At 36.5% G+C, this 22,658-nt stretch overlaps 1 protein-coding gene across 4 annotated transcripts in view; it reads right to left on the reverse strand.

Moving 5' to 3' along the window:
* Positions 1–22,658, reverse strand: part of SLC44A1 (solute carrier family 44 member 1) — a 176,604-nt gene that overhangs the window by 32,814 nt on the left and 121,132 nt on the right. For 2 of the 4 annotated variants that reach the window (XM_017672458.3, XM_036990613.2), the window contains exons 14-15: positions 22,364–22,600; positions 17,615–20,591 (exon numbers count right to left, since the gene is read on the reverse strand). In XM_017672458.3, coding sequence (XP_017527947.2) covers positions 20,301–20,591; positions 22,364–22,600 — 528 coding nt within the window. In that variant the 3' untranslated portion in view covers positions 17,615–20,300. Of the gene's footprint in view, positions 1–14,760; positions 17,572–17,614; positions 20,592–22,363; positions 22,601–22,658 lie in introns of those variants that run through there. The other 2 variants (XM_017672459.3, XM_073226806.1) reach the window with 2 other exon arrangements.

Below are 22,658 nucleotides of genomic sequence, written 5' to 3' on the forward strand. Positions count from 1 at the left end.
TCGGTCTCCTCTCCTGGAGTCCTCCCTTGGGTCAAAATTAATTAGCAAGCTTTAGGCTTGGTCCTTCGGTTAATGACTATTCCACCCTTATTTCTTCTCAGGTCTGCTCAGCAACTAAAACCTCTGTTCTTTGTGATTTGGAGAAAAAGGATCAGGTCCCAGAACCAGGCTTACGCTGAAGAAACATGGGAGATATAACCTAAACGGGGGAGCCTGAGTAGCGGTCCAGCAAGCACATGGGAGCAGTGCAGAGCGCTGCAGTTCGGGAAAGTTCCAGGGCTTTGCGGCTGCCAGCTCTTTGATCTCTTTGTCTCTCAATTTCCTCAGATAAATTTGTTTTATCTACTTTTTTTTTTTAGTTTTTATCTACAAACTACTTTGTTCCTTTGTTGTGAGGAGTACAACACACATGCGCATTCACACATCTGTAAGCTCCGCAGCACAGAGTCTGGCACCTGGAGGGCACTCCTTGCTTTATCACTTTGATGAGGACCACTGAGACAGCATGCCCACACTGGAGAGGAACGAATTTAATGTACGGGGCACAGCTGCTCAGTGGAACCACAGGTGGCCATTTAAGGGCAGAGGGATTGAGACCTTGAGGCAGCATGAAGACATATTTAGGATTAGGATTTAGTATAAGGAAAAAAAGGAAGACACAAGTGACAACATATGGTTGCAAATATATATATGTCTCTATATACATTTCATTCTTATACACAACTGGAAGGAATGTGTACAAAATAAAAGGGATGGGCACATGTATGTGGACAAGGGTTATAATTTAAAAAATATATTTATATTGTCTTTTCAGCAGAACAACAACAAAAGTGTTCCAAGGTACCATTAGGCAGAAAGTCAGTTTTCTGTAATTTCAGTAAGAGGTACCACAACGAGTACATCTAGTGCCCAGATCCTGGTTTCTAAATGTCAATTTCCATGAAAAAAAAAACAAGGAAGTACTCAAAGAATGACGGAGACAGGTCAAAAGTTATGTAGGAGCCAGGAGGAATGAATGTGCTGTTATTGGCCAAATCTGAGACAATTTGGGCATAATAATAATGATAATAGCAGAAAAAAATAAGACTCCTTAATTTGAGAGAAGGGAAAGCTTGTCCTTACAATAGAACACTAACTGATAAACATAGAAGGAATGACGGCTTTACAAAATCCCCATTACGCAAAAACCACATCAGTAGTTGTTTCAAAGGATTATGGATAAATATGCTAAAGATGTTGATGAGAAACAGGAATTTTACATGGTCTCAAAATATCTCCCACAAGATACTTATTAATTACAAAGGGAGAAGTAGTAAATTTAAAGTGGAAGACCGCCCTTAATGAGATGATCAAAGTTAACATCACGAATAAGGGCACAAACAGATATTATGTGCCTCTTGACTGCTGCATTTGAGGAAGGTCAGTGTGACTTCCGTGTCATCCCTACCCAAATGCATAATCTAATATGAGGAATCCAATCACGGGAAACTTAACACAAACCGAAATTAAAGAATTTTCTACAAAATAAAGGTCCTTACTCAAAACATGTCAAGGTCATGAATGACAAATGACAGGAATGGCAATTCCTCAATCTTGTGGAATTGTTCCAAATTAAAGGACATTAATGATATGAAAAATAAATGCAATGTGTGATCCTAGATTGGATACTTGACCAGAAATTATTATTTTTTCTTTTTCCATAAAGGACATTAGTGGGACAACTGTAAAAATTTAAAGAAAGTCTATAGAATACACATATGCACAGAGAGACACAGAGGAAAACAGTCAGAGAGAGGCAGACAGAGGACAGATAGATAAAGACAGAAACAGTGAGAGGGATAGAATATGATAAAGCAAATGTAATAAAATACCAACAATTTGGAAATCTGGATGAAAGGTATGGAATTCTTTGTACTAGGTCTTCCAGCTTTTCTGTAAATCTAAGATTATTTAAAAATATAGTTAAAAAATAGTATCTACCAGTGCCATTAGTTTCTTAATTGTGGTAAAACATACCTAACAAAATTTACTATTTTAATAATTTTAAAGTACACAATGCAATGGCATTTAGTACATTCAGAAAGTTGTGCAACCATCATTACTATACAGTTCCAAAATATTTTCATCTCCCCAAAAGGAAACCTCATTCCCACTGAGCAGTAACTCCCCTGGATTTTTTTTCAGCATCATGTTTTTAAGGTTCATTCCACATCATAACATGTATCAGTACCTAATTTCTTTTTATGGCTGAATATTCCATTATATGGACATGCCACATTTAAAAAAAATCTATTCATAAGTTGATGGATATGGGACTGTTTCATCTTTTGGTTACTGTGAACAGTGCTGCTATGAACACTTATGCACATGCTTATTTTACCTCAATTGTTTTCTTGAATGTCCATTTTCAATTATTTGGGGTATACTGTTTCAATAGGAGTGGAATTACTGGTTCATACAGTAATTCTGTTTGAGAAAGCACTGAGAAACTGCCAAATTGTTTTCCATAGTGTTTGCACCATTTTACATTCCCATCAGCAACATATGTGTTCTAATATCTCCATGTTATCAACATTTGGTATTGGCTGATTATAGCCATCCTAGTGGATACCAGAATGGTATCTCATTGCAATTTTTATTTGAATTTCTGTAATGTCTAGTAACACTGATATTTTTTCATGTGCTTCATGGACATTTTTTAATCTTCTTTAGAGAAATGTCTATTCAAGTGCTTTGCTCATTTTGCTGTTAAGTAGTAAGAGTTCTTTATATATTCTGGATAGTAGATCCTCATCAGATGTATGATTTGCAAATATTTTCTCCCATTCTATGGGTTGCCTTTCATACTTTTGAAAATAGTATCCTTTGAAACAAAAGTCCAATTTACCTATTTTTTTGTTGTTGTTGCTTGTGTTTTGATGTCATATCCAGGAAACCATTGCCAAATTCCAATCATGAAGATTTACCCTTAGTTTTCTTCAAAGGGTTTTATAATTTTAGCTCTTACATTTAGGTCTTTGATCCATTTTGAGTTAACTTTTGTATATGATGTGAGATAGGGGTCCAACTTCATTTTTTTTGCATGTTGATATCAAACTGTGCAAGCATCATTTATTGAAGAGTATCTTCTTTCCTCATTGCAGTCTTGGCAATCTTACTGAAAATCAGTTGACAATAGACACATATTTTATTTCAGTACATGTAATTCTATTCCATTGATCTTTGTCCATGTGTCAATACCACATTGTTTTGATTGCCATAACTTTATAGAATGTTTTGAAATCAGGTAGTAGTTTTCCATTTTTATTCCTTTTTAAGATTGTCTTGGTATATGCAATCCCTTGCAATTCTACATGAATTTTTTAATTGCCCTTTCCATTTCTACACAAAAAGACCACTGGGATTTTGATAGGGACTGCATTGAATTTGTAAATCTGTAAATTGGGCAGTATTACCATCCTAATAATAACAACTCCTCCAGTCCATGAACATAGATGTCTTCTCATTTTCTTATGTCTTCTTTCATTTCTTTCAGTGGTATTTTGTAGCTTTCAATGTAAACATCTTGCATTCCCTTGGTTAAATACATTTCTCAATATTTTATTCTTTTTGATCCTATTGTGAATGGAATTTTCTTCAATGCCTGTTTAGACTGTTCATTGCTAGTTGAGTAAAAATAAAACTGCTATCTATGTGTTGATCTTGCATCCCACAGCAATGCTTACTTGTGTGTGTGAATTCTTTATGATTTTCTCTATGTAGGATCATGTCTTCTGAGAACAGAGATCATTTTACTCCTTCCTTTCTAACTTGAGTGCCTTTCATTTCCTTTTTTTTGACCTACCTGTCCTGGCTAGAACCATCAGTACAACATTGAATAGAAATGGCAAGAGTAGGTATGCTTGTCTTGTTATTGATCTAAGGGAAGAAGCATTTAGTCTTTCACCACTGAGTATGATGTTAGCGGTGGATTTTTCATAAAAATATCCCCCACTGCTGTCACAGCGATTTTTCCCCCTAAAATGAAAACATTATCAAGCACTCCTTTGCTTAAAATCCTTCAATGAGTCCCTGTTTTCTGCAGTGTAAAATCAAGTCCCCTATTATGATCCATAAGGCCCTCATCTGATCCCTGCTGATTTCTTCAATTTCACGTCTCCACTCCCATTCTTCATTCAGTACAGATGCACAGACACATCATATTTTTTTTCCCAAAGGTTTTTTCTTTTTGGTATCATTAATGTACAATTACTTGACCAACATTATGGTTACTAGACTCCCCCTATTATCAAGTCCCCACCACATACCCCATTACAGTCACTGTCCATCAGTGTAGTAAGATGCTACAGAATCATAACTTGTCTTCTCTGTGTTATACTGCCTCCCCCGTGACCAACCTACATTATGTGTGCTAATCATAATGCCTCCTTCCCCACTCATCCTCCTCAACACCTTCCTTTGGTAACCACAGTCCCTTCTTGGAGTCTGAGTCTGCTGCTGTTTTGTTCCTTCAGTTTTGCTTTATTGTTATACTCCACAAGTGAGGGAAATCATTTGATACTTGTCTTTCTCCACCCAGTTTATTTCACTGAGCATAATACCCTCTAGTTCCAGCCATGTTGTTGCTAATGGTAGGATTTGTTTTCTTCTTATGGCTGAATAATATTCCATTGTGTATATGTACTACATCTTCTTTATCCATTCATCTACGGATGGACACTTAGGTTGCTTCCATACTTTGGCTATTGTAAATAGTGCTGTGATAAACACAGAGGTGCATATGTCTTTTTGAATCAGGGATCATGTTTTCTTTGGGCAAATTCCTAGGAGTGGAATTACTAGGTCAAATGGTCTTTCTATTTTTAGCTTTTTGAGGAACCTCCACAGTGCTTTCCACGATGGTTGAACTAAGTTACATTCTCCCTAACAGTGTAGGAAGATTCCCTTTTCTCCACATCCTCACCAGCATTTGTTGATCCTTGTCTTTTGGATGTTGGCCATCCTAACTGGTGTGAGGTGATATCTCATTGTGGTTTTAATTTGCATTTCCCTGATGATTAGCGATGTGGAGCATCTTTTCACATGTTTGTTGGCCATCTGAATTTTTATTTTGAAGAAGTGTCTGTTCAGATCTTCTACCCATTTTTTAATCAGGTTATTTGCTTTTTGGGTGTTGAGTCATGTGAGTTCTTTATATATGTTTGATGCTAACCCCTTGTCAGATATATCATTTACAAATATATTCTCCCATACTGTAGGATGCCTTTTTGTTCTACTGATGGTATCCTTTGCTGTACACAAGCTTTTTAGTTTGATGTAGTCCCATGTGTTCATTTTTGCTTTTGTTTCCTGTGCCTGAAGAGATGTATTCAGGAAAAAGTTGCTTATGTTTATATTCAAGAGAGTTTTGCCTATGTTTTCTTCTATGAGATTTATGGTTTCATGAGTTACATTCAGGTCTTTGATCTACTTTGAGATTACTTTTGTGTATGGAGTTAGACAAGACACCTCATTTCTTTACACATGCTGTTCCCTCTGCTTGGAACACGACCTCCCTTTCTCAAAAGGGTTCTTTACCTTATCATATCCCTGCTGCTCTGCCCCTAACACCTTCAGGTAGTCTCTGTGCTACTTCTGAGTTAATTCTGTTAGAGCAGCTGGCACAGTATATGACAATCATCTGCTTACCCCTTTGCTTTCCTAAGCAGACTGTGAGGTTTTGGAAGGCAAACAGTGAGTCTCTCATTTCTGTATCCTTTGTCTTTGGGATATCATTGGAGTAAACAAAGACTCCTTTCCATCCCATTAATACTTAGGAATGTTATCTTTTTAGTTCTGAAAGAGGCTGATTTGGATAAGGATGACATAACAAATTCAGTTCAAGAATCAGAATTTAAGTGCTGGGACTTTATCAGCTCAGCACGTCCAACCCCAATTTGAGAGCCATATGCAGGTTATTTCTGCTTTCACAGTAACTTGGAGAATGCACATACTTTCTTCATCAAAGAATAAAATTCTATAAACCTTAGTGGTTTCATTTCTTTTCAGGTTGCTACTAAGTTCAAAATATTTAATGCCTCATTGTACTGTGATCATATTAGTTCTAGGGTCGAGTATATTTATTTCTTGCTTTTGTCTTTGCTTTTGGATTTTTATTTTAATAATCTGATTGTATATATGCCATTTGGAAGCAAAGTGGAACATAATATGTAAATACACATACACTAAAAATATATTGCATTATTATCATTAGCAAAGAAGCACAAACATGGTTAAGGTGACAATTGGTAGAGAATTACAGCTGCTGAGACAAAATTTGTCTGTAGTTACTTAAGCCACACAAGCCATTGTTAGGTTGGGGTCTCTTAACTGAAAACCAGAAATTAGGTAGATTTTCCTGTTTGGGGAGTGGAAAATAATTTTATTGGTATAGAGAAGTATTTTCAGGCCCTCAAAATCTTCTCCAGCTGCCTTCTTTTTATCATTACAAATATTTTGCCTCAGACAGCATTGAGAAGAAAAGGTAAACACTGCCAATATTCAATGAGTTAGACAGTCAGAGCCTGAATGAACTTGACTGTCTGGTGTAAGTCCCTATCTTTAAATGAAGAGGTGACATATGCTCTTCCTGAGTGCAGGCTTCCACAAGTTCTTTTCCTTCTCTCCCAGATCTAGTCAGTCAACAGGCCTGTTAGATTTCCCACTTTGGAATATTCCTCTTCTGCTGTTCTCTCTCCCAAGTCTCCCGCTCTTAGGCTTCCCTGCGTCGTCACAGGCTCCTGACAGCTCTGTTTAGATCTGAATGCATGTGCAAGACTCCCAAATCCTCCCGAGTCCCCTGTCCTCCACATACACAGTCTCGCTCTGGACATCCTGGATGGCTGGTATTTTGTCACATTGCTATGATTGCTCATTCTGTTCCTCTGGGTAGAATTTTCTTCCCTCCCTTGGCCTTCCCTTTCATCATTTGCCTAATTCCTGCTCATCCTTCAAGGCTTAGCTCAGATATTTCTAATGACCCCAACAACTCGTTATGTGCACCCAGGACACCCCGTGCCTCCCATCATAACCCTCCCTTGCTGTCTATCTCCCTCATTAGGCTGTGAGCTACTTAAGATCAGGGAGTGAATATTTACCACTGAGTTCCCAGAATATAAATCTGGTGGATCAGAGATTTCAGGAAATGCTTGTTGAATTAAAGGGGGTACACTTAGCACACTGCTGTGGACTTACTAAATGCATATGAAATGGGCCTCACTCATGGTATTTTCCACAAAATGTGAGATGTGGATCTCTCCAAACTCACCAGTCTAGGCTTTCTACTTTTTCCCTAATCCTTTGAAATTTATTACATCCTCTCCACTCCTTCCCTTGGTTTAATTTTTAAAAAAATTCTTAATTCATTTGGACTTGACTTAGAGTTGTGTTCAAACTAAAAGCCAACTGTCCTAAACACTATTTATTAAATGAATTCTTTCTTACTCATCTGAGGTATATCCACAGCTTTTGTTAAATTCTTACAATAATCGAATTTGTTTTGGGGACTTTCCCTTCTACTCCTTTGGTCTATTTTCACACGGGTTTAGTTACTGTCATTTTATTCTACTTGGCTACTTGCTTAATGTAACTATAATTTCATATTAAGAACTATAGAGGACTACTTTAAACATACAGATAAAGAAAGAAAAAATTAAATTATTCATATTCCATTATACAGAGATAACCATAATAATTATTTTGAGGTAAAAAGGATGGCTTTCTTAGCTGCCTTTCTTAGTTGCCTCTCTAGTCTGACAAAGCTGGCCAGGGAAGTCTTAACTACCTAGAAAGCTTTAAGACTTCAATTGAAACTGCTGATAAGCCCATGAAATGGTTTAAAAGCTTAGCTTTGTGTTTTCTGGAATCCTAAATTTAACCTAGGTGCATCTTCTTAAGTTATTTTCTCAGGATTTGGACAGTTAATGCACAATATCAAATTAAAGGCACAAAACATTCCTTATTTTTAATGCTACTTGGCCACAATAAAAAAAATAATGTGAAGACGCATGGTCTGGTGGGTTGGTTCCATAATACTTAATCAAAGATATAAGACCAAAGAGCCTCCCTCCTAGGACACTTGTCTCTTTCTGAACCTTTCAACATCTGTAAGAGCTTTAAGCCATTCAGGTATTTGAAGAAGCTCAAATTCTGATATTCAAAACTTGACTTACATATTAACCTGGAGTGCACAAGTAGTATGCCTCCTAAAAGAAATCCTCTAGATTTTCCCTTATTTTCTGAAATTTGAGACTGAATATAGAGTATACTTCCAATAGTCAGAGAAAGAAAAAATTTCTGGGTGCATTTTAGGAGATGTGAGGATTTCAAAGGCTCTTTAATCCCTAGGTAGTCTATATAACAAGAAATTGTGTAAACCTGCTTCAGAACCATTCCCAAAAAGAATTAAAAGTCCAGGGGCATTAGTATTCTTCAGTATCTTAAACCCTTTCGTGTTTGAGGATGCCTCACAAATGTTCCAGAACAACTACTTTTGGCAAGATTGTATAGAAAAACTTCCACAGCTATGATCTGGGAATTATTTACATTTGCTAATGAAAAACAGTCTGTACAACAGCCTCTCAAGAAAAATCCGAAATTGCAAAACCAATCAGGAGAGGTTTATTGGTATTGCAGAAGGCATTCCACTTATGAACACCCCTTCCTTAGTCTCCTTCAATTTATGTGGGGAGCACACTACCAGGCCCAAGTGTTTTCCACAGTAAACGTTACCTAACAGGCTTTTCTATTCTGCCTGATGACTGAATTCAGTTGTAACTGTAGCATTCACAGGGCAACTCTGACTCCAGCTAGGAAGCCTGGCCAGGCAGTGAATGAACTTTGTACTTTAGTTTTTAGTACATTTATATTTCATACTTCAAGGAGCCTAGTACATACTGAAAGATGCTAGAAAAGAACAACTGAGAAATTCTAGGGCACCCTTGCAGCATGCTGACCTAATGTGAAACCAAGATGTTACCCAGGATTACTTCCTATTGAAGAATAGCAGAAAATATATACCAACCAAAAATACAGCTGTAGGAATTCAGACATGCCACCCCATAAAATGCTGCTTCACTGCATTGATTATCTTGAGCTGTAGGCACAGGAAAAACAACAAATGCAGAGAGAGGCCTTCTCTGAACTCTCCTTATCTGCCTAAAGATAGATCTTCCAAAAGGAACTCAGCTGTCATCAATCCCCTTTCTTTCTGGGAGTTTCATCAACAAGGGAAGAGTGACACACACAGGAAAGGACTAGAAAGTGAGGCCGCATGCACACAAACTCTCTCACACACCACCTGTCTCCCATCTAGTCTTTTAAGGGCCCATTCCCCTTTCCTAAAAATGATGTACTCTCCCCTAAGAAGCCTACCCTCCCTCCCCTTTTCCTATTAAGGTGGTATTTAAGCTTGAATTCCAAATCACCTCAGGATGATTACTCATTTTGGCTTGGGTATCTCACATGTATACATGAGGTATACAAGTTAATAAATTTGTGTTTTTCTCTCATTAGTCTGTCTTCCATTACAGGGGTCTCAGCCACGAACTCAGAAGGATAGGGATAAAAACTATTTTCCTCTCCTACACTATTAATCACCACCCTGGGCACGGGAAAGTGTTATAACACAGTAGACAATGACATTCTTTCCTATAAAATTTTATTTATTACATAAAAATTCTATACATTTGTTAGACTAAAATACAGTTTTCATTATAATTCTGGCAACTGAGTCAGTACACAGAGAAAACGTAGCATTAGATCAGCACTTTTTTTCTAGTTTGTATTTCTGCACAAGAAAAACATTTCAAAGCTCCATTTCAAATAGGCTCATTGTACTCTGAAGCCAGATGGAATTCCATCCAATTCAGAGCTCTTGGAAGCTAATTTCCCAACAAGATTTGATATATCCAAGAAAGTTAATTGCTTATTATACATATTTTTAAAGTCCTCTGAGAGCATAATGCTCTGTCTGTAAAGTCTGCACTGTCACAAATTCTAGGGCTACACCCGTGTCTGTGGGGCATGTTCAAGCACCTACATGTTTGTCTCCCCACCTGAACACAGTGTGGTGACACTGCCATAAGGAAGAAACTCATACAATGCTCAGGTAAAAGATCCTGAACTATGGAATTCATGGAAGGCTTAACTGTGATCCTACACTGGTAATGGACAAAGACAAGATGTGATACAAAAATTCATTTTGACACTATGAAACAGGATGTAAATGACAGAAGAAAAAAGACAAAAAAGGCATCAGACTGAGAAATATGTGAAACCACAAGAGACTTCTCACACTGGACAACATAGTAGTGAGGAAAGGAGACATAGCGATGTGCACTTTCCATTCAGATCACCCATGTACACTGCGCTGGGCCTGACACTGGAAATGAAGGCTCAGAGCCTGAGAGATCAATAGCAGGTCCTGATTGCTGTGACTTATCTTTAAAGCTTGGCTGCCTTATTCTAGGAGCTTTATTCTAAACTCCAGGAGTTCAGATAGGCTGTCCCACCAAGTTCTGAAAGCTCGACCTTTGGTCTTCTTGTAGATGCTTTTCTTTGGTTGTTTTTCCAGAGGCTCTGTCATTTTGTTTGGTGCCCTCCACACTTTTTTTTCCCACCTTTTTGTTTGTTAGTTGTGAAGCTTTTTTTCTCCTTTAGTCAAATCAGCTAACAATCCACTGAACTTACTTCAGTAGCTGTAAGACCTTTCTGAAGTGCATTCAGTGGTCAAGAATATTCTGAGACAATATAATTGAAACTTCTTTTCATTATGGAGCTCCCAGTACCCTTTTACAGGATGGAAGAAATTAGAAAACCACACAGCATAGTCTAGTAGCACTAAGGCAACACAGGAGAAGAAAGGTAACCATCCCCATGTTTTGTCTCTCTCTGAAAATCAAAACTAGCAAAAGCAAGAGGGGCCAAAAAAGAACTTCAGAACACAGACTACTGGAACACAGAGGGTGGGGAATATTTACTTAACAGCCTGTCTCAAATCATCAGCCCCTAAAACTGTCATATTATTGTCTTTCATTCCCGTGAGGTATCTAATACAACTTAGACATACATACAAAATACTGGCCTGATAGTCAACATGATAAACGAAGAGTGCTCACATAACTCTAGTGGCAGGTAGAGCCATTCATGGGATGCTGGCTGTAGCTTCACCCCAAATCTGTACCCATTTACTCAAATCTTCTTTTCAATCCTTACTTTTACTCACTTGGAATGGTTTAACACATGTTCCTCAAAAAATAAATGCACACTATATTCCTAGCTGACAGGATGGTGGATCAGATTCACATGTGAAGGCCGGAACATTCCCTTTAAGTCATACAGTTCTGTGACAAAAGGACACATCAAATGTAGATACTTACACTGGATTTAGGCCCTTTTCCACTTGATATGGGAATTTCCACCCATGGTCTCTTCATTGGTTACTGTGGAAGTTTCATTAAAGCTCTCCTGGGGATGTGGGGTAGGGAGCTGACTTTCCTCCTTTCTTCATCAGCCAGTATGAGATTTCCAGTGCTCTCTTCAGCTTGAAAATGTAGGCAATGATTTGATGTCTGACTATAAGTCATGACCCAATGGAATCAAATCTTAAAAGAACTTCAAACTCCTTTAAGGATTTCTGCCTGCTTTTTCAAGGGCCCCAAGGGCCCTCCATGTAGATGTAGCACCTTACCTGTTAGTAAGGTGCAGATGTGAAGAAATCCAAGTGCTTCCCTAAAGAAGGAGGCTGGGGTACAGATAGGGAGGGAGGCACACTCCACTGGCAGGGTGGTCCAAGGCTGCTCTACTGGGTGATTAGAAAACACTCAAAATAGGAAACACATCCCTGATTGAAGTAGGGAAGAAAATCAACTTTTGAATTTCTCCCCCAACATTTGCTCCTCCATTGTCCACTAAAATTTATTTTTGTCAATCGTGGACTACACTGAGTTTGCTGATTTATCATCTTCAACTGTTCTTGGTCACGTTGATTGACAAATTTTTAGACAGAGATCTATGGATAATACTAGGCCACATATGTCATGTCTAAGAGACAAAAAGAATTAGGTATTTTGGTGGATGGATAATTACAAGGATTCCTTACTCATTTCTTCTTCGATTTTCCTGTCCATTGGAAATAATCTGGTATCTTGCCAAAAACTACCCCTGGACACACCCTCATACTTCCAAGGAAAGAAATTTACTGTCTTGAAGAGTCAGTGTTGACCTTCTTGTTATTCATTCAAATTAGTGTGGTTTCTATTTCCAAAACTGATACTAAAGTCTTCAAGTTATAAAAATGATTCCAGATCAGAAGTTGCTAAGTACCATCTTAAAAGTATGTTCAGTGGAGGCCTAATCACTATCTCATTTCAAAACACATTATCAAACCAACTTTATAGCAGGCTTCGATTTGTGTTCATAAGGCCCTGAGGGGTTGGAGGTGGGTGGAGGCTGTAGCGTAAGGGCCCAAAATTCTATTAGCACTTTAAATGTTCAAAGATGTGCTATGTCTATTTGAGAGACAGTCCATTGCTTTCTTAAGCTTCTCAAAAGATTAAGAACCTGCATTTGAAAACCAAATTTTAAATTCAGTCTTAGCAAATGAAAGTGATCTCAGAAAATTTCTGAAATATTGGAAAATTATAATGTTTTCATGTTTGCCTAGATCTTAACTAGACCATGAGTAACCTGAAACCTTTTTTATTCTAAACTCCCTAGTCTGGAGTGTTTATTCCTCAGGAAATCATTAAGTAAAACTGAGTATCAAAACGGAATAAAATAGCCCAATATTTGGGTTACTAACAATTTCTTATCTTTTCAACAAATTAACTAATGAATTCCTTTAGAAAGTATCAAACTTAAATCCTGTCCATATAATTTACAAAAGTTATCATTGTTCATGCAATACTGAACTGAAACATCATTTGTCTTTTTGTACACATATAAAAATCAAGGAGATGGGGAAGAAGGAAGGGGAACTACAGTATTTCAATAGAAAAGAAAGGTTTACCACAGAAATTGTCAAGTTTAAAAACTTTTCATTGATGTTTTCAATATGAAAGATATATTCAAAGATTTAAGTCTTGGATTAAAATTTACCTCTCAAATTAAAACTAGAGAATAAGAACTTGCTTCAAATTTATAAGGTTTGAATGGGAAAAGTGTGCTATTTTAAATTTATAAATGTTCACAACATGTTTAGTTTTTTTGTTACTAGTTTTGTATTTGTTATTAGTTTTTTTGTTTGTTAGCATCAGATTTTCTCTTGGCATATTTAAAGGTCCTGCTTTGAAAATCTGGGCTATGTGCCGTTAAACAAAGATGAACTAATTCCAAAAGCAGCCACTGAATATGAACAGTGCCTACTTTTCAAATGGACTAACATGCATCCTTAGTTCACAAAGATACATGAATATGCATTTAAAGCAAAAGGAATTCTATGCTGTGAATACATAATACACAAATCTCTGCTTTATACATTTACTTACGAACCCAACATTTTCCAATGTATATTCACAGACCACATCTTAACAACTCTAGGCAAGCCATTATAGTGCATTCCTGTCAGATGGAATATATGAATACAGAAATTAATGTGGCAGGTGCATGGATAAGCCTCCAGACTCAGGATTTTAGTTTTTGTTAAGTAGCAGTAAAAATGCAATACAGAACTTATTGAAAGGTGAAAGCTTAAAGACCTTTCCGAAAGACACTCCTCAGAGGCTATGTTAAGGCTACTGGAAACTCCAAAAACTCAAATGAAGTTACTAACCAAAAATAAAATAAAACATTCAGGCCACCATGATTGGCAGCTCTGGTTTTGCAACCAACCCCATAATTTTACCTTGCAGGAGGACAGCAGCACCTCCTGACATGGCCTTTATCAGCTACTGGTGGTGTGTGATGGAAATGATTGATGCCTCAGGCACTGATAATGGCCTTGAAAATACTTCGTGCCTGCAGTTCCCATTGCCAGCTGTTTCCCAGAACAGGATAAGGACGGGGTGATCTCCTTACTACCCTCCCACTGAGATGAAATTCTGAAACTGTCCTGGGAAGACAAGGGAGCCCTTGGCAGATACCAAAGGTCAGTGGTACTGGTTTTTGGCATCTTAATGCCCTTTGCTGAAACAAGAAAACAATTAGAGTAGGGGAATATCTCTACAGAGGCAAATTTTATTTCCATCATACTTTTAAAAAAAGACTCAGTGAGTGCCCCCTCCTCAACCATTATGTAAAAAGTCTGGGGATCAACATGCAGTTAAGCTACCTAAATTGCAGTGACTTAAGACTTAATCATGCTACAGGACAGGATAAAAGCTTTAATCCTAAACATTAAATACTGCATTAAATGGTTTAAAGGAACAACCTGCTTTGAGCTCTGCTCATTCATGCAAGGATTATACAATCTCAATGCCCTAGCTAAATTCCTAATGTTTACCTAACGCATGGGTAAGCCTCCTATAGAAGATGGGTCTCTTGGATTTAAACGGAAATAGTAACTTTTTCCCCTTTCATATTATATTATGGCAGAGCTTACTCTTGAGCCCGGAAGTCTAAATCAGACACTGGAGCTTTAATTATCTCATGGCAGAAACCCTAACAATACCCTGGTCATCACAACCAGCATTTACACCAGAGGACCCCAACTGTGAGTCTGGGGATATGAGTCCTGAACACAGTTTGGAAGATCCACCACAGAAAATGACAAAAATCACAACACAGAGTCAACGGTTTATAAAATTATTCAGGTAACCACATTTCACAGATAATTTTTGTTTGCCATCTATTCTTCTCACTTGGGCAGCAGATGGAGGCAGCGAGCAACAGCAGTAAGGCAGCCCATAGCTAGCTGAAAAATGACTTGCAATGAATGAAAGAGGTGGCAGGAATATCCAAACATAACCTCAAAACACTTAAATATTGCTAAAAAGCCCTGGTGAGGCTTTATAAAATGAATCAAGGAATGAAGCTTATATGAGAGTGATATTCTATATATCAAATATCTCTCTGTGTGTGCTTATGTAACATATATGCATATTTGCATATATCTACCTATATGGCACACAAATTTACTTAGGGAAAGCAGCCTGGCAATTAATTTGGAACTCAAATGACATGGTTACACATAGATCATAATTTCTAAACACAATGTTAGTAAAACAAAATTTATTTGTAAAACAGGACCTGTTATATAAAATGGCACATAATCAAGTTATACAAAAATACAAAATTTCTTTCTGATTACAGTTCTAGTTGCAAATAATAATTAGAAAGCATTCCTGGTGGCTTCCAAATAGCTGAAATTACAAGCATATGGAACAGGGAGCATCAAGAGTTGGTGATGCTGGGATGTCCAAGTGAGTAGAACCTATTTCCCAAATTAAAGACTTACATCAAGTCATTTTGGAGGGATACCTCCTAAAATAGCTAGCTCTGGAATGTCTTCTGTTTTGATACCCATCTTCCAGACTTTTGCCAATCCTAAATTTAGTTCCCAATGTTTCTTAATGTCCAAAATCTGTGTGGCTATGAAACAGAAGGTATTCTGAATTTTCTTACATGATTTGCTCTCTCACTATTTGGATAATTGTTAGTTACATAACTGTGTTTATTCCATTTCAAATGATTTTTATAAAAAAGTACAATGATATTGTCTGGCAATATTAGATGTTAGATGTTAACTTCTAGAGAATAATTTTTTTTAATTGTTGCTCTCACAATGTTGGTTTCCCAGATCTTGCCAAGACATGAACTTTTAACTATGTGTGTGTGTGTTCTTTTTAATCCAGACTCTTATTGCAAATATTCTGAAAAATCAGAAATATTACATGAGCTTTGAAAAGAAACCAAGGCAGTTAGCAAATTTTAGCCTAGCTTGAGTAAAGAACACGGATACTTAAAAAAGAATACAATTTACCTTTTGAGGCAATTTAAAGGTCCAACCCTTTGAAAGGAAGCACATTAGCGAACAGCTGCTTATTAAGCCCTAGTGACATTAATAGTATACATTTCCATAATACCAGTCTAATTCATTGTCTAATTCTGGTAGGAGGCAATGCTTTCTTTCAAAAGATTCTCCTTCTGTGGAATGATAAAATGCTGAGGCTTTTTTTTTTTACAGAGCCTGTATTTAGTGCAATAAGTTTAAAAAATTTGCTCTGAAATATTTACTTTACATTAACAAAAATAGCTTTTCTTAAAAAAATTGTAACAAAAAGGAGTTATCGCATAAACAGATCATGAATTATTCTTAGCAAATTACACTTTTTTTTTTCTTAAAGCATTCACCATTACAATAAGCAGAACAATGGAATATTAGCCATTCATATCTGGTAAGCTTCAGGAATAAAAAACAAAAATACCCCAAAAAACCCCCAAACCCATCCCCAAACAAAAAGAAAGTTCAACACTTGAAGATCAAAATGTTAACCAATTCTTCAGTTAAACATTGTAGAATTCTGGATACTTAATGAATTAAGCCAAGAAGAGGAGCACCTGCCAGTATGTTGTCAGATTTTAGAGAAGCATTTGAATAAAATAGCCACGTAGCCCTAAGCCACTGAAGTTCCTCTGAAGCAGAGACCCCCACACTGAATTTTCAGTGCTTTGTATTCCCGTTTTTCTCCTTTCTTTATTCCTCCCAGCATTACTTCATCTGCAAACCAACACACAGAAACTTAAAGGCTAACCTTGCTGGGTGCCCCAGCTTCCTTTCAAACCAGGCACACAAATGTGTGGGGGATGCTACTAAAATCAAAAGTGAAAGAAAGACAGAATATAAGAAAAAAGTTTGCATAAGAAAGATTATCTACCCTTTTCTTTTTCGCCTACTCTCTTATAGAAGCATTAGGGTAAACTACAAATACCTGAGGAGTTGGTTACTTTTTAATGTTGGCTGACAAATGCATGAACTATTATGAAAATTCCCATACTGGGCCACTTGTATGTTTCTAAAAGTAAAATGACATGGCTTCTTTAATTGGGGAAAACTGATTGGAGTCATTCCTCATTTATCTGAAAGCATATGCCTAGTCTCATTCTACTAGGACTTATGCATCAGTAAAATAAGACCTTGATTTTATGCACACATCAGGGAAATCATCCCTGAATAAACCTTAGACAGGATTCAGTACAATTATTTTACCTAATTTAAATAACTAAAGTTAAAATCTCCTCTAAGTTATCAAAAATGTTAATCAGATATGAATTTTAACATTTCCATTAAGACAGTTTACAATTGAAAACATTAAATGACGGCAATTGCCTTGTAAAAGCCACCCGTATGAAAGGAGTACATGTTTGACAAAAATAAGCATAAAAAAGGTATTAAATCCCTGTTCCTTTTCTCTGATTTTGGCTGATTATGTGTGTGTGTGTATATATACATATACATATATATATACACACATACATATACATATATACACACACCCACACACACAAATACATAGTTATGTGTATATATTGTTTTGGAATGTCAATGGGTTCCATAACCGTCGGCTAGGTTCAAGCAGAACTTGCTCCCGAAGCCTAGAAAACAAAGTCATACAGAGTATAATCTTAGACAATTACCACTAAAAGGAGATCATGAATGATGTACAAATACAGATGGTCACAAACAGCAGCAAAGCAAAATGGACTGAGAATCCTCCCCTGAAACTATATCCCAGGGGCTCAAATCCTTATGAATGTTGAAAGTCACACTTCCTTTTAGATAATATCTGAGATATGCAGAGAATACATTATGTTGTTTTAGGCCCAAGTTTTTTCTTCTTTCCTCTGTAAATTCTTTCCTGTACAAGCAGATGGTCAGAAAATCTCTTTCTTAAACCTCTATATTGCATTGGAAAATTTTTCTAAAATCATTTTCAAATTTTATAGTTTTCTTAACTAGTGAGGTTTTCTCAAAAAAAAAAAAGCCCAAGAGAAAGACTAGAAGTACTTATATTTAGTTCAGTGATCCCCTGTCTAAAGGAAAATTTGAAACCTCATTCCTGAATATCATTTTATAAGCTAAAAATAAACACTAAATTAAATACCCCATTAAGGAAGAAGATAGTGAAGTGAGCTCAAACAGCAGTGTTTCCACAGACATAGTAAAATAGGTATGATGCTCTTTTATAGGATGTTCCTTTAAGGGAATAAATAACATGTAAACTAAACCAAGCAAATACCAATAAGTAATCTTTAATTCTACCAACCCCCCAAACTTTAAAGTAGAATTTCTCAGATAATTCTTTAGGGACATGAACAAGATGGCAGTGGTAGTAGTAGGTGTCAACTCTTATCATACATACTGTGACACAGAGGTAAGAATTAGAGGTACTGATGTGCCTAAAAATTTAACTACCTGGTGGGCTACATTTCACATTTATCTCCTGGGGAGTTTTTTAACCACATAAAACATTATTCTTAGGGAACAAATGCTACAATGACCAAAGCACCAGAAGAATGATGAACATAAAAGATGCATTTTGAGATACAGCAGATTTGAGGCACAGCTATTAATCTGCAATGAAATGATGAACAACATAAAATAAAAGCAAATACTGAATGAAGATCCTAATGCATTTTTTGAGTTAGAGGACATTAATTAAAAATTCAAATTAGTATCAGGTGAAAAAAAACCTCTAAATTTTTGGCTTCTGGTAGAATGCCACATAACCTGGTCAATTCTAGTATTATTACCTATGAGTTAGGGGTTTTGGTAGGAGAGGGTATATTAGCATTCTGGTCTACCACAATTCATCTCTCTTTCACTAAAGAATAAGATAGAAATATATGCCAATTCATGGTTAAACTGGCTAGTCTTAAACCTCCAAATTTTCTCCCTTTCTTTAAATGCTTATTACTTAAGAATAATTTAATGGAAGCTTCAACAATGGAAGACAGAAAAGAAGTTTAAGGATGGTTTGCATTTTAAGATTTTATATGTTTTAAGTTTTAGGCTTGGAACCTATTTCCTGAACAATAAGGAAACCAAAGAGTGGCAAGAGAGAAGCTTTCCTCATTTTTCCCATATACCATAAGGTCGGCAGAATCTTCACTACTATTCCCTTCAGCCTATGTAAAAGTAAGGGGGATACAGAAAGAAGGGATTCCCTTCTTTGGGCAACGAACCAGAGGGAGGGAGGGCTGATTGGCACCTTCTTGCCTGCTCTGGCTGATGAACACTTAAACTAAGAGCTGGATGACCATTCTACATCCTTTGACTTATGATTAGACTGATCTGTGCCTTGGAAATTTAAACACTGACATTTTGACTTTATAATTATCAATGTTACTAAATGTGCAAAACCAAAACAGGCCCTGGAAGGGGTTACAGAAGAAAGAGTTTATATCTAAACATTCTGCTGAGGCTTTATTTTAGGTTGAATATGTAATCATTATGCCTATACATATAGCCCCTACTCCTTAAACTAACCCATTTCATTTACTCTTACATAGTTACATGGGCTTGGTGTATACTGTATGTTTCTTAAGTTGGAAATCTATAAACCAAATGATTTATTACAATATAAAGAAGAAAGAAAAGAGAGTCTTCACCTCACACTTTTGGGCATTATATAAATTAACTGTTTAAGGATGCAAGCTATTAGATAATATTTTGAGATAAACATGCTATTTAAGGACAATATATTTGTAAAGTAAATAAGCAGTAATTAGAGCAAAATATGCTATGGACATCTGTCCTTATGCAATGGTGAGAAAATTTATGGGAAAAGCAACTCAGGATTCTCTTAAACTGATTAAGGTGATCTTCTCAAATGAAAATAGAGTGGTTTTGTATATATATTTATTTTATTTTGTATATATATATATATATATGTTCTCTGACCAGATATAATTTATCCCTCTCACAATTATGCTGAGGTTGGAGAAGACCAGTTTGTCTTACTGAGTGGGAATTTGCATATGTTGATGGAAATAGCCTTGTTTGCTACTGAAAACAGCTTAAGAAACAAAGTAAGTTCAATCCAGGCAACAGAAGAAAAAGTCAGTAAAGGGGAAAAGACAGCAACATAAACAAAGCCAGTATTAAAAAAAGGGGGAATATGAATTTTAGCAAGTTGAAAGGAATTACTATTATCACCTTCCAAAATGATAAAATCAAACTGTCAGTTCACGTGTTACAATTACACATACAGTCTAATGAAAACACTGACAGTTAAAAAGAAAAAAACAGAAACCACAATTTCACCATAGGGACAAAAATATCCCCTGCCCCGCTGTGAACACTGAAGAAGATGCTGTTCCTTTCAGCTTACTTTTACAGAAGGTGGTCTCAGTTGTGACAAGAATTCTGCCATCCAAGTGATGGGTAAACACACAAACAGAAAGAGCAGCATGTCCTGCGTGACACAGATAACAAAAGCTTCTCCTGAAGAAGTGCAGTCAGTGAAGACAGAGAGAGAGAGGAAGTGAAAGTGAAATTCTTGGGAGGCGGCCACCTCCTCATCTCCACCTACCATCGGTTTGAGCTCTCTGGCATCAGCAACGCCTCCCTTACCAGCTTCTTTCATTGCTTTCCTACTGTTTTCCACAAACTCCTGCAAAATATGGACCACATTGGGTAAGTTCTTAGGCCCTTTCAGACTTCGGCTGGTAGATGTAAACTAAAGAACATTTACATTTTTGACTCCGTATGCCATAGCAATAAGTAATAGTTAAAGAACAGATAAATTTGAGGGGATAGACTACAGTCTGATGATATGAATCTTTTTTCCATCCGTTCACTGTGACAGTATTACTTAGGCTCAAAGAGACAATATTAGTTTTATCTGGAAGAAAAATGCCTAACATTAAAAAAAAAAGACTATTTTCCCACACTTAGAATATTGTTTAATTTGTTGTTTTATTTTTTCCATATCAAGGTTAAATGGAACAACAAGAATGTTTTACTCTTACAGTCTCCTCTTTAATATTTGTACCCTATAAGGAGCAAGAAAGCACTGATACTACTAAGCACATATTGTTTTTACCAAACCATAAATAAGTTTCTTGAAAAAGAATGTCAATCTGGCCTTGAAATTACCCCATAAAGCAGGAAGATAGGGAATAACAACCAGAACCTGTGGTCAGAAGTAGTTAAAATGGGATCATGCCCCAAAGGGAACATTTCCATCTGCCAAAGTTTATTGAACACATCATTAAATATCCACATCATTCTTATAGAAAAAAACTAAAAGGAGAAAAGTTGTATTTTTCACTTTGCTTTTGATCAATGGCTTAAAAAACAAACAAAAAACCTCTTTTTCTAAATGCCTTAATCACAAGAGAGATGGAATGCTCATAGGTCAAATTCCATTATGAAAACAACCAGTTAGAATAATTTAGACATTATGAAATGTCCAAAATTTAGTTGATGGTTTTCAGTAAAGACATAATCAGTACCAAATGGTTAGTTAAATCTTTTGGAATACTTGTGATTAAAAAAAAAATCTAGCTTATTTAATAGTATTTGTTTTAGATTTAACTGGATAAATCATATTCTGGGAAAACAGCTTGTTACCTCAGTGTTTAGTCTTCAATACAACCCACTCTTAAGAAAGGAATATTTCACAGCTTAATACAAAGTACAATTTTTAAGGAACATCTTCAATTTGGTAGCATCTGACAATGACAATAGTATTTAAACCACTTTAATATGTTTTCTAAATTAAAAAAAAGCTTTGATATTTTAATATAGGGATGCTGCAGAGACTATGTAACTATAAAGAACCTGAATATAGTATCTGTGTAAAGGCTCAGATCTTGACTAATAGAAAATAATACTACCTGCCAGTCATGGGTTTGTTTAGCCGTATTCATTACAAATGCCTTCAATTTGGCCTGGCATACTTAGGATAATGAGTTTTAATGGAGTTGACAGCAATAATATTTGGAAAGGTGGTTGATGGAAAAAAACAATAGGCACTACAACATGGGAAATATGCCTTTTTGTCTTTGAGCCCTACCTACTTCAGAAAAGGACACTTAGAACAGCAGTGGTCCAAAGTCCTAATTCAAGGGCTAAAAGTAAGGTTTAAAAAGTCAATGGATATCCTCTAACTGCAGAGAGGGGGCAGTAGTATGGAATAGTGTGAACTCAGGACTATTAATGGGTACTGCTCTAGCTAGGAGGATTTGGAATGGTCTCGCCCATGCCAAGAGAGACTTCTACCCTGATTTCCTCAAGACTAACTCCATTCATGAGTGCTGCAGGTTTAATTCTGAATTACTCAGTTGCATATAATGGTAATTCAGTATAAAGACTGTTTTGCAAAATATTTTTATTAGTATTTTTATCCCTAAAGTCATCGAGGGTACCTGAAATACTTACCATCAGCACTTTATCCATATAGAATTCTCTGCCAGGGCTCCCATCATTGTATTTTGTATCAATGGCAAAACACAAGAATAATACATCCACAACCATTTCGTAAATGGACAGGAAGCAATGAGCAACCAGGAAAGCAAAGAGGCAGACAATGATCAGAGGCAGCACCCATACTGTGTAATCTTGCTGGTAGTTGAGCAGCATAATCCCAGCCAAACCTGTGCTGCAGACTATCAGCACCTGGAGCAGAGAGAACAAAGACTACATTTACTATCCCACTGCAGAAAACCACCATTCC

This window comes from Manis javanica, chromosome 2, assembly GCF_040802235.1.
Source record: "Manis javanica isolate MJ-LG chromosome 2, MJ_LKY, whole genome shotgun sequence".
Taxonomy (NCBI): Eukaryota; Metazoa; Chordata; class Mammalia; order Pholidota; family Manidae; genus Manis; species Manis javanica.